This window comes from Cyprinodon tularosa, unplaced genomic scaffold (genome assembly GCF_016077235.1).
Source record: "Cyprinodon tularosa strain WSP-4 unplaced genomic scaffold, ASM1607723v1 ctg8, whole genome shotgun sequence".
NCBI classification, from domain to species: domain Eukaryota; kingdom Metazoa; phylum Chordata; class Actinopteri; order Cyprinodontiformes; family Cyprinodontidae; genus Cyprinodon; species Cyprinodon tularosa.
Window position 1 is genome coordinate 3374709 of NW_024039562.1, and position 17976 is coordinate 3392684.

The 17976-nt window shown below is 41.1% G+C and overlaps 1 protein-coding gene across 4 annotated transcripts in view; it reads left to right on the forward strand.

Annotated features, from left to right (window-relative positions):
• Window positions 1-4297: 4297 nt before the first annotated feature.
• The window catches only part of plxnd1 (plexin D1), a 114503-nt gene continuing 100824 nt past the window's right edge, over window positions 4298-17976 (forward strand). For 2 of the 4 annotated variants that reach the window (XM_038271345.1, XM_038271347.1), the window contains exons 1-2: window positions 4298-5697; window positions 8531-8707. In XM_038271345.1, coding sequence (XP_038127273.1) covers window positions 4486-5697; window positions 8531-8707 — 1389 coding nt within the window. In that variant the 5' untranslated portion in view covers window positions 4298-4485. The remainder of the gene's footprint in view (window positions 5698-8530; window positions 8708-17976) is intronic. The other 2 variants (XM_038271346.1, XM_038271344.1) reach the window with 2 other exon arrangements.

Below are 17976 nucleotides of genomic sequence, written 5' to 3' on the forward strand. Positions count from 1 at the left end.
AGAGGGGAGCTAGAAGTAGCTTTCATCCAGTAATTCAAACAGAGCCACACTGTGGAAAAAAAGACAGGAAAGAGACAAACAACCCAATAATCATTAAACCCACAGTGTAGCACAGTGGTAGGAGCATTACCCTATGGGGGTTCTTAGTACATCTGGGACTGGAAATGAGGAAAATCGTGAAGATTTTGAAAGAAAATCTGAAGCACTCGGTACCAACAGACGCATTGTTGCTGGTTCTGGTTCATTTTGTCTTTTGAAATAAAAATGGTTTGAAACATATGTAACTGCCAGACTTTCCTCTAAAGAGTCACTCCCAGCCCATTAGAAATTTGAGTAATGAGCTAAGGTCAAAGGTCCATGCCAGGAGAGCATCAAATATGCAGGAGTGTCAAACTTCTAAGGTTTAGTTAGTTATGAGTCTTTTGAAGTTCGGGTTAGTAGACAGCTGACTGATGAGAATAATCCATAAAGGAGTCACAATATATGATGGGTCACAGAATATATACATATGTATATATAATATATAAAAAATGACAAAAGTTGTGTACGCGTATGTTATATTCTATGCTTGTCCTCAACTGATTTGTTGAAAGTTTAGAGACTTAAATGTTGTTTTATGTTAAATTAAAAAAACATATATTTTCTATATATTATATTTTATATTTTCCATAAAGTTAGTTTTCTGGGTTAAGATTTTTTTTTATACCTGTCCTGATGTTTCTATTCCATCCACCAGATGGCGCTCTCTTACCTTGCATGTCAGTCATGCCCGAGACGCTTAGGTGTTATTAGTGCAATAAAATGCTTCCAAACACATATGACTGTGGCTTCTTATCAAGACGGAAGCAGAGCAGGTTAGGTGCTAAATAGGTCAGAGCTGTGGAAGTATTCTCATGATAAAAGCGCAAACTCATTTAACTTCTACTAAGGATTTATGATGCTGACCCGTCTGGCCCAACCTTCAACCCTCCTAAACTCCTCACCCCCCCACCTGCATCTTACTTAAATGCGTGTTGCATTTTTAAGTTAATAATGATGCACTTTATCACCTTCCTCCTCTTCCACGCTGTCAGATTTGATGCGCATGGCTGTGCGCCAAAGGAAACACTGGTGGTGCTCTTATCTGTCCAGCTGAAAGCTGCAAGTGGTGACCGTGGGTGGGAGGGGAGTTGTTGTCCCCCAGAGGAGTCCACGGCAAATTGGCAGAGAGCGATTCCACACGATTTAGCATCAACTTTAATTATTGCGTGTATTCAGAGATAACACTTCTCTGGCTCCCCTGCAAACTGATTTATGCAGCGTCTGACGCACCGGTTTGTCGCTCCACAACAAAGTGTTCGGTTCAGAGATGAGAGAGAGAGAGAGAGAGAGAGCATATGCACACAGTCCAAAAATGCAAACCATATTCCATTTTTGGGAGGGATGGGGAGGGCGCATGTGTTTGAGCGTAAATATTTATGACTTGAAAGGAATCTGCGGTGGATGTCAGAGCCTGGAAAGGTGCGCTTTACGCGTCCATCTGGTTGCACTTTCACGGTTCTTACCGCGCCTTCTGTGCCCAGAACGGAACCCTCCGGATCTGCAGAACTAATCTGAGAGTCGGGCGATTTGGAGAGCACAGAAGGTGGGATGGTGACCCGTCATTAACCTCAATATGAGCGGAACAACCATGCCAAGATGGTGATGGAGGCTCATCTTGATAGGGCCGTCAGATGGCCACATGTATTCATACAAGTACATTATTGGGAGCTGATAGATTAACGCACCTCTGCTAAAACACCCGGTTTTGGCATCAAGATAAAACATTGATTGTTTTTTTTTAAATGTATCTTTCGTCTTTTTTTCGGTAACAGCAAGTAGCCTAATTTAAATCTGGTAGAGCTGTTTTAGCAGACTTTTCCCACATTGTTCCAAATGTACCTCCAGCCTTTTGCTTTGGCCCCAGTTTAGAAAGGTTAGAGGGCCTCTATGAGTCAGGAGAGATGTAACCCCCCTCCCCCTAAAAAAAATCCAAAAGACACAACAGGCACTGGTCAATAAGGCTGTTAAGAGATGTTTTTAGCACGTTACAGTAGTTTATATTCTATATGTGCTGGAAACACCTATAAATATATGTGTGCATTATCCAATCCATTATCCAATAGTGTGCATTACCAGATGACCAAGACAGAAGTCACCACAGGGTCAGTTGCAATGGAATGGGGAGTGACAGAATGTTTTGGTACTGCAGATGATGACAAGCATACCATCCCCTTTCACTGGAGAGAAAAGCAGCAGATTTCAGAGCTACTCTAGGATTTATTGGATGACCAAAGTTGGGGATAAAATTATTTTTCTTATAAAGGAGTTAAAAGTTTACTTTTAGTTAATATTTGAATCAATATTGTATGTATCTAGATGACCGGGTTAAGTTAGAGCATTATTTGTTATATTAGTAGTTTTATCATGGCTGACAGAGCGTGGGAGTTGGATATTTTATTTAAGAGCAAATTTTATTCATTTTTTTCTTCAATATATTGCATTTCAGTTCCGCTGTTTCTGTGTCTTTATGTATGATTGTGGCAGAAATCTTGGTGTCATGATGGACCTGAACCTTCACAGGCGCATAAAGGCTGTTACCAGGTCAGCCTTTTATCACCTGAAGAACATTTCCAGGATGAAAGGACTGATGTCCAAGCAGGATCTAGAAACACTCATTCATGCATTTATCTTTAGTAGAATAGATCACTGCAACAGTGTCTTCATAGGTTTACCTAAGAAGTCCATCAGCCAGCTGATCCAAAACGCTGCTGCCTGTGTTCTCATAAAACTAAGAAAGTAAAGCACATCAGCCTGGTTCTGAAGTCCTCACAATGGCTCCCTGTAGCCCAGAGAATAGACTTTAAAATCCTTCTGTTAGTCTATAAATCGCTAAATGAATCAGCACCAAAATACATAACAGATATGTTGTCAGTGTATTAACCTCTTAGACCACTCAGGTCTTCTAGTTCAAGCCTATACTCTGTAAATCCGAAACTAGAACCAAATATGGAGAAGCAGCATTTAGTTCCTATTCTCCTCTGATCTGGAACAAACTCCCAGAAGACTGGAAAGGTGCGGAAAGCCTGAGTTATTTTAAATCAAATCATAGTTAAAAACTCATTTGTTTAGAATTGCCTTTTAAAGTTAAACTGTTACCTGAGGTGTTATTCCTGTAAGGTTTGGGTCCAACTGTTTTATTTGTTTTAACAATGTTTTTGCTTGTTTTTTCATCTTTATTTAATTCATGTAAAGCACTTTGAATCGTCCATGTACTGAATTGCACTATACTAAAAACACTTGTCTGTCTTGCCTTGCCTTGCCTATATAACCAAGTGTTTATGTGCTGATGAGGATGCAGCAAATAGTCTAATTATACTTTGTATATAAAAATATATCTGAATAAAAAAGTCAATGATGCAATTATATTGCAAGGTACAGTTATTGTACACATGAAGGGTGAGGTATTGATGACAAATTTGTAGGGAAATAAAGTTGCATATTCCACAATTTTTAACTATTAAAAGATGAATGTAAGTTTATTGTAATCCAAGCCATCTCTGAGTAGCAGAGTCAAATGCAGGAAGTGTTGCAACTGTCTCTAATACATCCTCCACATAGTGAAACACGTGGGAGGCCGAGCCATGATCTGGGTTGATTTTCTTCAGATTGAACTTGGTTCAGATCAGTAACAAATGTTGAAAGACTCCCACCAAAGAAAACTGAATCAAAAGGGAATTTTACTTTAATGCAAGCAGGTTATTACAATGTTTTATTTGTTTTAAGATAAACTGTTTAGGATAGAAGCCACATTAAAAGTTCATGGCTGAGTCAAAGCCTGGTATTTTAAATTTGACATTCTAAACCTTTTAGGGAGATTGTAAAGTTGTAAATAAGTCTATTTTCACAGTATGTCACCTGAGTCAATGTTTCGATAATAGAATAAAAACCATATGAGAGCACAGATCAATCAGACAGACAGAGTGCTCTCATAGGACAATATATGTCAGAGCAGAGAGGCAGGACCATTTGTCAGGACTAATGAGATGACACCCCTGCTACCATGAAAGAATAGGCTTTATTACATCCCAAAAAATATTATTATAGCTTTCTGTGTTTCAGAAAACATCACTAGATGCATGTTTTATCTCTAAATGTCTATAAATTGCGCGTCTTAAAATATGTATCCTACTTTATAGTTCAGTAGCTTTATTTAAAAATAAATCTTGACCTAGTAGTCTGTAGTGCGTCTCTGCTGAGCTGCTCAGCGGGCAGAAGGGGGACAGAGGCAGAGGAGGCAGCCTGAAAAAGGAAACACGACTCGTTTATCGCGTCATTCTGGGCTCGGCCGTTGAGCAGGAAACAGCCTTTCCTCTCCAATTGTCGCCGTCAGAACAAACAGACATTTTTGTCTTCGCTCAATGCACCCCTCGGCACAGAACACGCGGAAGCCGGTCAGAAGGAAGAATGCCTCCTTCGATGGAAATAGCCGTCCTGCTCCTCGGCGTCCTGGCTTTGGAGACGCGCAGGAGCGCCAGCGCGCTTCACATCCAGCAGGCGTTCTCCTCTCCAAACCTCACCAATAACTTCGTGGTGGACCCTGTGTCTGGAAAGGTCTACCTGGCCACCGTCAACACAGTGTACCAGCTCAACGGGACCCTGAGCGTGGAGGTGGAGAAGAGCACGGGACCGGTGGAGGACAACCTGTTGTGCCATGCGCCACAGCTGCCTCAGGCTCCATGTGAGCATCCCAAATCCCTCACCGACAACTACAACAAGCTCCTGAAGCTCGATCGGGATCAGGGGGTCGTGGTAGTGTGTGGATCTGTGTACCAGGGGTTCTGTGAGCTGAGGAGGATGGGGAATATTTCAGAAATAGCGGTGGAGTTCCCACCGCGGGGCGAAAAGACAGTCTTCCCCAGCATGCTGAACATCGCCGCCAATCACCCGAACGCGTCCACAGTGGGGCTCATCTTCAAGAGCCACGGGGGGAACACCCGACTTTTAGTCGGGGCCACATACACAGGAGCTGGGACTCAGTTCTTCCCAAAGAACCACAGCAAAGAGGACCTGCGCTTCGAGAACACCCCGGAGATCGCCATCCGCTCCTTAAACACCCAGGATCTATCCAGGCTCTTCACCTATGACATCAATCCCTCTGAGGATAATGTGTTCAAAATCAAACAGGAGGTCAAAACCAAAAACAAACTTAACTTCGTTCACGCCTTCATCCAGAAAACTTACTCATACATCGCCTTTAACAATGATGCCAAAATGGGACACAAGGAGAGCCAGCCGAACAGCATCCTGGCGCGGATATGTTTGGACAGCGACAGTCCCAGAAAGTCCACCGGGCCGGAGAGCAGGAAGCTCACCGAGTCCTACATCCAGATGCCCCTGCAGTGTGGATCTAACGGGAACATTTACAACCGCCTGCTGTCCGTGTATCCCACCACGGTCCCCGCAGAAGGCGGTAGAGACCCGCAGCCTTATCTGTTTGGAGTGTTCTCCAAGGCGGACGCAAAGTCTGCGCTCTGCGCGTTCAAGTTTGGAGACATAGAGGAGGAAATCAGACAGGGGCGCAGGAACTGCTCCAACTCCCCGAGCCGCGACGTCCAGGTGCTGGACAGCGTTATCCAAGGCTCCGGGGCCGTCTGCGTCCAGAAGGGAAACCTGGTGGTAAGGAAAGACACTCTATTAAATACTAGACCTTAGCTGCTTCATGGATTGATGTCAAAAGAAAAATCATTAAACATAAATTCGAAAAAACTAGTGTCATAAAGGATCTGCAGGTAGGGCAAGACAAGGCAAGGCAAATGTATTTGTATAGCACAATTCAGTACAAAGACAAAATAGAATCAAAGCAAGTAGGGTAAAAAAATAAAATAAAAAACGCAGAAACAAAAAAGAACATTAAAAACAGTTGGACTAAAGAAAATAAAAAAGTTGAACTCATGATTTTTCAGTTGAACTGTTTAACCAGAACAGTGGAAGGCAATCCTAAACAAATGTGTTTTAAGTCTTGATTTAAAGGAACTCAAGAACTGAAGAGAATATATTGCAAAATTTGCCTTAACCAAAACAAATATTTACATACTTTGATATTTTCCCATTTAGGCACAGTCTCTACAGAAATATACACTTTATTTTATTTTATTTTATTTTTTTTAACTAGAGCAAAACAGTGAGGTATAACGAAAGTTATCGTCCATATTTTGTGAAAACATTTTTTTCTGGATGAAATTGTGAAAACAATTCAAACATGCAGTGCAAACAATAAGCATCAAAGGTCAAATATTCACACCTTAGTAGCTCATATTAGAATAAAAGCCTAATCAATGAAAACGCAACATGTTGCCTTGAACAGAATGTAATAACAGAGAAATAGTGGTGGCAGCAGCTTCATGGGTCAGTCACATAAGGATGGAGCTACATACAGTATCCTGGGGAAAGAAAATCCACAACAACTAATATAAGAGGCTGACCTGAGACAGGGAAGAAAGGTCACAGTTTAAATCAGATTTAAATCTAATGAATAATCTAAGAAAATGTAATTACTGCTATAAAATGGTGCTCTCTTCCCAATCTGACTGAGTTTGGCAAAAACATAAGTCTCCAGATGTGCAGTGTGGACAAGGAAGTCCTCTAAAAGGATTGTAACTGTAGGTTGCCCTACCAAAAATGAACAGGGGGGCAGTTAATATAGATGCACACCGCACTTTTCAGATTTTCAATTGTAAAATTTTCAAAATCATGTTAAAGTACATCTCAGTCATATAAAATATTCCTTAAAAAAAACATCATAAAAGTTACACACATTTTCCAATAATATTTTTTTGAACGTAAAAGTGATTTGCTTTTTTAACATAAAAATATTACATCAGACCAATTCTTTTGAAAACAATCTAAAGCAGTGATAATGATGTATTTTAATGCCTACTTAAAGGTTATTTTAAAAGGGTAAGTTTGATCCCTGATCTGAATACATATTTCAACACTGAGATGTATGCCTACCTGCGTGCAATGCCATACTTTATGTTTTTCTCTTATAAATTCCCATTAAAATACATTAACCTTTCTGCTGCAATTCATTCCATGCTTTGATATGTTATGCATCATTATTATCTATTCCCAAACAAGGACAAGTAAAACACTCCAACTTACAGAATTGTTTAGTTTTGAATCATAGGCTGCTATAGATCCTGAGGGGGGGGGATCATGACCACTGTATCTCAGACAGAAAGTTAACCTCCTCCGCCCTGAGGCTCCTGACTCAGAGAGAGGATCTTCTATGTAAGCAGTAAAGGTCATTAGAGCTGAAAAGATCCTTCAGAGCCACTTGAAAGGTTGTGGGAATTCAGACTCCTCTCACACCAAGCAACCCCTCCCCTCTCCGTCTTATCAGATCTGCAGCAGAGAAAGGGTTAACAGTTTACTATGTTTTCCAGCTACTGTTTGTGAGTTAGTGTCGCTAACTATAGCTCGACCACAGATTTGGCGCAGCAGTGGAGTACAAATAGCCGCTTTGTTTATGTCCCGTGGTCAGACATTATCTTGTATTTCCACTCACATACCAGGCTAAATATTTTCCCTTAAGGAAACCTTTAAGATGAACACCATATTTACCTCTTTTGGATGCTTTTTTCACAATGAAGGCAAAATGAACTGAGAGTGTGATGAAATTCGCAATTTCTTTTGTTAAAGTTCCTGGTGGTAGGGTGAAGGTCAAAGGATGCTCTGCCACAAGTAAGGAGCTGCCCTCCTCAGTGGCACGGCCTTATTGTCTGTGGCCCCCGGCGGCTCTATCCATGACCACTCGCCTGAATGGATCTAACATCCGAGTTGATCCTCAGGCCCCCTAAGATAGACTGCTTCTTGTTTAAATCGATGCAGTCCAGAGTTGTTTTTCTACTTTTGATGTCATAAAAATACTGCTAGAATAAAAGTTAGTTCCCTTGGTTTAACATGAAGTGGCTTTGGACACGTGATCCTTTTTGTAGTTGACAGTTTGAAGGCCAGCACTGAAGGAAAGTCAGACACAATTTATGGTAAGAGAGATGAGGCTGTTAGCATGGGGCCCGTGGGAAACGACTCTACAAATATCCACTGCGCTTAATTCTTTCTCTCTCTTTTCTTTTTGCTTTTTCTTCTCCTCTCCTTTTTTTTTGGGTTGAGCATGTTCTAAAATATTCACAGAATTCCCAATAGATCCTGGTGCTCATCCAAGCGTGGCACAAATGTTTTATCACTGCTTACCGAGGATTTGACAAAAGCAAAGTCTTATGAGTGTTGAAGAGCATTGTAATCCCTTTTCAAGTATTCACTGACATGCCCACAAAGTAATGTAGAGGAAATAGTAGCACCAGAGTGATAGCTCCTATCACACAACACTTGCTTTCCACCAGACATTAATCACACGGTGCTCCTGTTGTGCGCTGCGCTCCTCTGTCTTCTGATCTCTGTGAAAAACTGATGAGGATTGATGTCTTTTTGCCTTTGTCTGCCTTTCCAGTTGCAGCCTGAGCAGCTGGACTGCGGCGCCGCCCACCTGCAGCATCCTCTAGCTCTACGGAGGCCCCTCAGGGCCACTCCCCTCTTTGAGTACTCATCCCTAAGTTCGGTCTCAGTGGACAGTGTGCACCAGCACACTGTGGTTTTTCTAGGAACCAGTAACGGACGTCTTCATAAGGTGAGGCACACTGCCATAGCATTGAAGATGAATGAAACTTTGTCCAAATACGATTTCTTTTTTTTTTTTTGATCAAGGTTTTTTTATTTTCTTTTTTTTCTTTATATACACCACACATACACATACACATCAGAAAAACAAAACAAGAAAGAAACAAAAAACAAAAAACAAAACAAAAAACAAAACAAAAAAAAAGACGAAATATATACAACAACAAAAAACCCTCCCAACCCACCCCTCCTATACCAGATCTACTACCCCAACAAGAGTACACCTTTTAATCATACATCAACCGAAACAGATCACATGTTTGCACACACAGAACCATTATTTGACCTTTACACAAAGTTATCTGCCGACATATTCCCAACATAAGATATAAATGGCTGCCAAATGTCAAAAAATTTGTTTACAGATCCCCTAACAGTATATCTGATCTTCTCTAAATGAATGTAAGACATAACTTCTCTTAACCAATGTCCATAACTTGGAGGATGTGGATCCTTCCATCGAAGAAGAATGAGTCTTCTCGCCAGTAGAGAGCAGAATGCTAACACAGTCCTCTGATGTTTGCTGAAGGAGGTCTCTGCTGGAGCCACCCCAAAGAGAGAGATGAGTGGTGATGGACAGACAGTTTGTCCAAATATTCCTGAAAAAGTGTCAAAAATGCCTTGCCAATATCTGTATAACTTTGGACAAGACCAGAATGTGTGTAAAAGTGTGGCTGGAGATTGTTTACAACGGTCACACGTCGGATCTAAGTCCCTTTTGAATTTGCACAATCTGTCCTTGGACCAGTGTAAACGATGTACTACCTTGAATTGAACTATAACATGTTTCAGACAAATTGAGGATAAATAGATATTTTGAATAATTTTTTGCCAAACTGTATCTGATATGGACTCCTCCAAGTCCGTCTCCCACTTGACCCTCAAGGAATCTAAATTAGTATCATTAAATGAGCTGAGCAGAGAATAGACTCTACTCATAGAGCGTCTTGTTACAGACTTGCACATCAAAACCTCATCAATAAGAGAAGTTGGTGGATGTAGAGGAAAACATCCAGAGTTTGACATTACAAAATGTCTCAATTGTAAATACCTGAAAAACTGTGACTTGTGAATGTCAAATTTCTGTGTGAGCTGTTCGAATGAGGCAAACTTATTGTCTATATAGAGATCATTTAGAGAAGCTATTCCCTTTAAACTCCAGGTATAAAAAACAGAATCCATTAGTGAAGGAGCAAACATGTGATTGTTTGATACTGGAGCGGATATTAATAAATCCGTACTTTTAAACATCCTCCTGCACTGATTCCAGATTTTTATTGTGTGAGTTATAACCGGATTAGAAGTATAAGTTGAGATTGGTTGATTAAATGGTAACCGGGAGCAGAGTAAAGCAGATAGAGAGCTAGCCGTAACTGAATTCCTCTCTAAAGTCACCCAGGTGGGAGCAGGGTTGTCCTCTCTCAACCAGTACAGTAAGGCTCTAATATTAGCCGCCCAGTAATAATATAGAAAATTAGGGAGTGACAGGCCACCAAGACCATGGGGTAGCTGTAGCATCTTACAGCCTATCCGCGGGTGCTTCTTATTCCAAATAAATGACGACAACTCACTATTTAAATTTGTAAAGTAATTTAGGCAGTATTACCATTTTGATTATATTGATTCTACCTCCCAAGGATAGAGGCAGAGATGCCCATGTAGTGATATCTTTCCTAAGGTTCACCAGGAGAGGCAGATAATTTGCTGTATAAAGATCTTTGTGACTGTGAGTAATCCAAATACCAAGGTATTTAAATTTAGCAGGGCTAATTTTGAAAGGGACTGGACCCATATGCTGCACTTCCATTGGAGTCACAGGCATCAATTCACTTTTTTGAAGGTTAACCTTATAGCCAGAAATATTTCCAAACTTTTGGAGTAAAATAAGTAACTCAGGAATACTGGATAAGGGATCTGAGATATAAAGAAGTGTATCATCAGCATATAGGGAGACTTTATGTTCAGTGCCAAACCGATTAATACCTTTAATTTTGGGGCTGTTTCGCAAAGCCACTGCAAGTGGTTCAATTGCAATTGCAAATAAAAGTGGCGAAAGTGGGCATCCCTGCCTCGTCCCACGTTTCAACTCAAAGTAACTGGATAGATTACTGTTAGTGCGTACTGCTGCCATTGGCAAGGTATATATCAACTTCACCCATGAAATAAATTTAGGACCGAAGTTAAACATCACCAAGGTCTTAAATAGATAGTCCCATTCCACCCGGTCAAACGCTTTCTCAGCGTCCAGCGAGATTAAAATTTCATTACAATTGTGACCGGGCGGGGCGGAAGTATACAACACATTAAATAGCCGCCTGATATTAAAAAAGGATTGACGATTTTTAATAAAACCAGTCTGGTCAGGTGAAACAATTGTAGGGATAATCTGTTCAACTCGTTTTGCCAACATCTTTGTAAGAATTTTAACATCAGTGTTTAATAACGATATTGGGCGGTATGAACTGCAACTCAAGGGATCTTTATCCTTCTTTAAAAGCAATGATATTACAGCCTGACGCATAGACAGCGGCAGTAAATGTATAGCCAGGGACTCCTCAAAAACTGATAGCAACAGGGGAGAAAGTAGATCAGAAAACTTCTTAAAAAATTCTGCCGGGAAACCATCTGGTCCTGGAGATTTTCCATTTTGCATATTTTTAATTGCAGAGTTAATCTCAGCTAAAGAAAAATTTCTTTCCAATTCGTTAGATAAATCAGAACTTAGTGAAGGGATTTTAATATCTTTAAAAAAAAATTATCCAGTTCAGTTGGGTTAAGTGAGGCTTCAGAAGTATACAGAGATTGGTAAAATTTGCTAAAACATAGACTAATTTCAGCATCCTCACAACATTTTACACCATGCTCATCATTTATTGCTGAGATATCCTGTTTAGCTGAGCGTTGCCGTAGCTGCTGCGCAAGAAGGCGTCCAGCCCTTTCACCATGCTCATAGTAGCCACACCTGGATTTGGATAATAAATATTCGGCCTGTTGGGTAGATAAAATGTTAAACTCTGTCTGAAGTAATACACGTTTCTGAAGAGATTCTTGTGTAAAGTTATGGGAGCATTCCCTATCTAATTGTAGAATCTGATCTGTTAACAATTTTAGCCGTTCGATATCTTTCTTCTTTTTGTTAGCACAGTAAGAAATGATTTGACCTCTCAGGTAAGGCTTTAATGACTCCCAAACAGTGCTGAGTGGCATCCCAGGAGTCTGATTAATATCAATAAAAAACTTAATTTCAGAAGTAAGCATATCGACGAAGTTTTCGTCAGATAAAAGTATGGGATTAAGTCGCCAAGGACGATAGACTGATTGCATAACAGGAATGTTCAGTTTCATTATGAGCGGACTATGGTCAGAAACGACTATAGCTCCATAATTGCATTCGCTCACTAAAGATAAAATCCGTTTATCGAGGAGAAAATAGTCAATCCGGGAATAGCTCTTATGAACAGGGGAAAAAAACGAATACTGTCTTAGGGTCGGATTTCGAAAACGCCATACGTCAACCACTCCATAAGTGTTAAGAAATGAATTAATTGACTGGGCAGATTTAGAGAGAGAGATCCTTCCCGCTGTACTACGATCAAGGGATGATAGCACACAGTTCACATCTCCTCCAATTATAAGGTTATGTGTTGAAATATTAGGTAAATTTGAAAAGAGCGTGTTGAAAAATGTTTGATCATCCCAATTTGGAGCATATACCGAGACTAAAATAACTGGAAGTGCATACAGCTTTCCAACCACAATAACATAGCGTCCAGCAGCGTCCGTTTTAACACAGGATGCCGTGAATTGCACCTGTTTACCAACTAAGATGGCTACCCCTCTCGACTTAGATTGGAAATTAGACTGAAACACTTGACCGGACCATCGCCTACATAGATTTACACTGTCTGCTTTACACAAATGGGTCTCCTGCAAGAAAGAAATATTAGCATCAAGTTGTCTTAAATGTGTCGTAACTTTCCTAAATTTCACTGGACCATTAAGGGATTTCACATTCCAACTCACACAATTAACTGGGTGACTGTTGATGAACCTATTAGTATTAGGACTGCTCATGAATGGTCAAACAGATGTAGTACAATAACCACAAACCATCACAAAAAGGTAACCTAACAGAAGGCATACTCAAAACAAATAAATCTAGTATAGTCCCACCCCTCTCTCCTGAATAACCACGGAGAGTCCAACAAACAAAAAATCCACACATTTGTGCTTGTGCTGGGGAACTTGTCTCCCTGCCTGGGCTCCCGCCAAAACTAAATAACAGTAATCAAAAACAACAACAAAAAAAATAAAATAAATAAATAAATAAATAAAAAAAAAAAAAAAAAAAAAAAAAAAAGGGTTCCCCTGCTTTAAAGTATTAATATCGTTTACGCTCCTTGCTGCATTGATACAGTAATTGCATCACTGACCAGGATCTGGACAGACCCCCTGCGAAACCCTCATACATAGAACACAAAAGAAGAATGCTGTCCTTCGGAATAGTGTCGAAAATTAAATCAAGATAGCACGGGACATAATGTCAGAAGATTCCGTACAACCTGAAATAGTGGAACGATGGGGATTGGATCTGCAGCTAACGTCTGTCCTCGCTGGCCGTCGCTGAGAGGATTTTCTTTTTAACGTAATCCATTGCTTTATTGGCATCCAAAAACTCCTTGTCTTCCTCCCCATGAGAAATGCGGAGCCTAGCAGGAAAAAGCAGGCCGTAACGAACATCTCGTCGGTTGCGAAGAAGCCTCCTCACCTCCGAAAACGCCGCCCGAGCCCTGGCCACAGCCGCTGTATAATCAGATGTGATGATAATCGGTGTCTCCTTGAAGCGAAGAGGGCCACGGCTCCGGGCCCGACGTAATATTTCCACACATTCTTGATAATAGTGCAGCTTAGCGACAATAACCCGCGGCTTGTCGCCTGACTTGCTCCCACCGCCAGTGCGATGAACTCGGTCAATCAATGGCGCTTTATCCATCTGTAGCACCGCTGCTAGCAATTTAGCCACTGCTTCAGTGGAGCTGGATTCTGGCGTCTCGGGAACCCCAGTGATCCGCAGGTTGCACCTTCTCATGCGCCCTTCCATATCGTCACACTTCTTTTTGAGCCCATCAACTTCTTCTTTCAGCTCCAACACAGTGGTGCGTAGAGTAACAACCTCATCGGACCAGGTTGACAAGCCACCTTCTACCTCTTTGACGCTTTGTTTAACGTGGTCTAGGTCGGCACGAAGTAGCGTTGTGCCGTTAGCCACTTCCGCTCTCACCGCTTGTAGCTCTCCTTTAATAAAAGTGAACTCTTCAGCCAAAGCCTCTTTTATTTCGGATTTAATCACAACTGAAATATCGGTTTTTATGGCGGCAAGAATGTCAGACTTCAAGGAGAGAGCGTCCGCCTCGCAACGGGAAGGAGAAGGAGGTGCTGAGCTTCCGGCTTTAGCAATAGTCTGCTCCGAGGCGGTGTCGGGCCTAACAGCCACAGAGCTAGAATGTTTGCCTTTCCTCAAATTTGTCGCCATTCTTCTGCTCTTCCAGGCAGGAATCACTTAGAGGACGAGTCCGGACAGACCTAATGCTCAGAACAGCAAGGACATTTAGTAGAGAACCATAAACTAAAGAGGTTGAAGCGGGAGCCCACGCGAGGCACGTCTTACTCCTCTTCCGCCATATCCCTCCCCAAATACGATTTCTGACAGTTAGATCTCCGCCTCTTATCAACAAGACCGAGTTTCCTTTATTGGGTAAAATAAGAAATAGGAAACTAAACATGCTGTCAGACCTTTATGGTGTTTATCACATGGTAACTTAAACACTAGTGCTGCATATTGCAGTGACAACAGTGATTCAGATTAGCCCAAATTTTCCTGCCTTTTTCTCTTCATTATCTCATCTCATCATTATCTCCATGCAAAATGTCAGATTTTGCATCCCCCACTAGTCAAAAAACTGTGGCCATCGAGGGCAGGGGAAGTCCCTCCAACAGACCAAACATATGACTGTTATGCATACTTGCTTGCAGGCCCCAAAAAAATACTGAGGTTAAGAGTCCGTCACTTCTCAGTGGGTTCAGCGGCATGCTCCCAGAAAATGCTTTTATTTCCATTATTTAAATCTGGCTATATTCAGAGTTTTAAGTGGCGAAAGCAAGATCATAATGACTATTAGGTGTATTTCTCTCTTCCCGTTTCCCTACCAGACATTACAGGCATTATAAACTTTCAAACTTGATCTTTATATAATTTTCCCCTTTGAAGATTCTATCTAAATGGTTAGAAATGTTTCACAAAAGACATTCCTGTATAAATGAGATAGGTTGCTTCATATTTGCATATTTACTACAGTATTTAAAATAGACAACCAAGTTTACTAATAATACACTATTAAGTTGACGATAGTGCCTTATCTGTTTACTCTTGTTATTGAAAGCCACCCTTTGAACATATTTCTATTTTGGTTTAACACAATATTTCAAGTATCATGCAATAAACATCTGACTTTTAAAACCCATACAGTTCTGGCACAGTATCTACCTTACTTTATTAGACAAAAATACAGAGGACATGACCTTGGTGTCCTCAATGGTAGTTACAGCCCTGCTTGCTTACATTTCACTTAAACTACAAAACCCTTCCAAACCCATCCTATTATACTAAAGCAGTCATTTGCATGCATGAAAAATGTGATAACTGCCGTTTGATACTTTGTGCAGATATAATGGAACGTTGTCTTTGTTGTCAGTATTTGGACTTCCAAATTCCCAGTTAGAAAGAAAGAATAACCAAGAGAATGCCTGCTGATGCAGGAATTGCAACTGGGAAGCTGTAAGATGCAGCAAAATACTTAAGAGGGGGGTGGAGTTAATCTCCCACTAGAATAAGACTCTAAACAAGTAGCTGTGGAATGGTTTAGATCAAAGGAAATTAATGGGGTTAAAAGGCCTATTCAAAGTCTTGACCTAAATCCACTAAAGCATCTGTATCAAGAATGGCCAGATAATTTTAAAAGGCCCTCTCTATCCACTCTGATTGAGTTTGAGCTATTTTGCTGGAGCAGAACTGGTTGAAATACCTGTGAAAATATGTTAGTTACATACCTGGATGGAACTGAAGGCACAGAGCAGCTAAATACAAAGATACATCTCACTTGTTCAGATTTTCATTTGTAGAAAAACTTTCTGAAGTTCTAACCGTTTGCTCTTACTTTGGTATCAACTTGGTATTTTATGTTCAGCTACCAGATAAAACCCTGTAAAATGCGGTCACCATTACAAAAAAAAATGACTACGACGCTCCACACATTACAAACGTATGGGAAAGAATGAAGGAAAAGGGTTAAAAGGGGATTTAAAGCACTACTTCCTCAGGTTATAGAGTTATTGCTGTTCAAATTGACCCCCCTCCGATTGGAGCTCAGGCTTTTCATCTGATTGAGCCTCGAAGCTTGGAAAAACTCTGGCATCAGGAATCACGCACGGCTGCTCTGAAGTGGCTGTCGCATCAGTCAATAAAACTAACCTTAGGTGTGTGAGAAAAACACTCAGAGAACAAGCAGGACTGTCTGCTTTCATCCTGCAGCTTTCCAGCACTGTCAACAATCAATCCCCCCCCCCCCCCCATCTGCCTCTGTTTCAGTCATCCTTGGGTCATCCCTAAGCAGCCCTAATCATGTGCTCTAATGTTCCTCAAACCTGGTTATTGTCTGAGAGAGGCTCTTTAACAAGACGCTGGGAGGATGCATGACTCAGCCCTACCATGTGTTGGCCTGCGACCTCCGCTTTTACACATCCCACCGACTATCCAGCTTGTGTCTAATTAACAGCATTCCTTAATTCCTGTCTCAGTCACATTCCCAGTCACCCCTGACTGAGCTCCCTGCAAGCGCAACAATCTGCTTTCCTCAGATGCTCATGGAAACAACGCAAGCCCTACTCTGAGGGTCTTTTTTGTTTTTTTTTTGGGATCAGCTCTGTACCTTTTACGACATTAAAACCATACATGGTTTTCATTGTTTTCCCTTGCCTCAGAAAAATGCGCTGCTTTGGCCCCAGCTGAGCTTGCAGTAATTGTTTTTTCGGAGGCTTTTTGCTGTAAACCAGATGCACCACATTGGTTGGGATGGTGTAAACAGCAGTATGTGTGTGTGTGTGTGCGTGTGTGTGTTTATTACCTTGTGGGAACGGTGTAAGGCCTATTTCCCAGGAATATGCTACATTGTGGGGACTTACAGATACTTGTAGGGGCCAGTCAACTGGTTGCTATGAGGAAAAGTTTACCTCTTTGGTTACGTGTTGGGTTTAGCATTAAGTTATGAATTGAGTTTAGTTTTGGTTTACTTCTAGTATCTACTATTAATGATAAAGATCTGGGTATGGCAGTAAAAATAAATGTTGAATGAAAGTCCAGGTAAGGATAGTGGGATTAACATGTGGGTGTGAGCGTGTGTTTGCATGCATCTGTTTGCCTGATTGCAGGTTTGGCTGTGTTTTAGGTGTTGGATTTTGTCTGGAGGCCAGTGCAAGTGGGTTTAGTGATTCCATATGTTTACTTAGATGGATACAAACCCAGAGATTATACATGCGTGTGCGTCAACCTTGTTAAATCCAGAGTGTGTTGTGTTTCAGTGACCTTGCAGCAACAAGCTGCTGTGCTTTTTAGCTTTTTGTGGTTCTGATTGTTTGTGTGTGTGTGAATTAGCGTGTGTGTGTTGATTGTGCGTGTGTGTGTGCCCTGAGGATAGAGCTGTTACAGAGGTTAATGGTGCTGTTAGTGTGTGTAATGTGATTCTGACTGTGAGTTTGGCTCAGTCTAAACACAGGGGAGCAGTGGTTCAGATTAAGTTAGACCTCCTTTACTGTCTTTGAGAGAGCCCTCACTGAAGTAATTTGTAATTACATGCATTTTTTTAATGAAGTCTCTCCCTCCCCATTACGGCTAACTTCCATTTCCCTGTGTCTGGCAGCTTCCGTCTCTATCTCACTCCCTCCCTATAATCCAAATTTGCTCCCTCCATCTTTCACTACATCACTCCTCTGCCCCCCATTTAGCTCTGCTTTTATTTCACTTCTGATGTAAAAAAGCCTTTAATTCTCTATTAAAATTGTCTTTCTACAGTCCGGACCAGATGTTTAAATAAAGGATCTTGAAAGACACAAAACCTTTTTATTACTGTGTGATATTAAATCCCACTAAACCATTGCGGTTTGGAT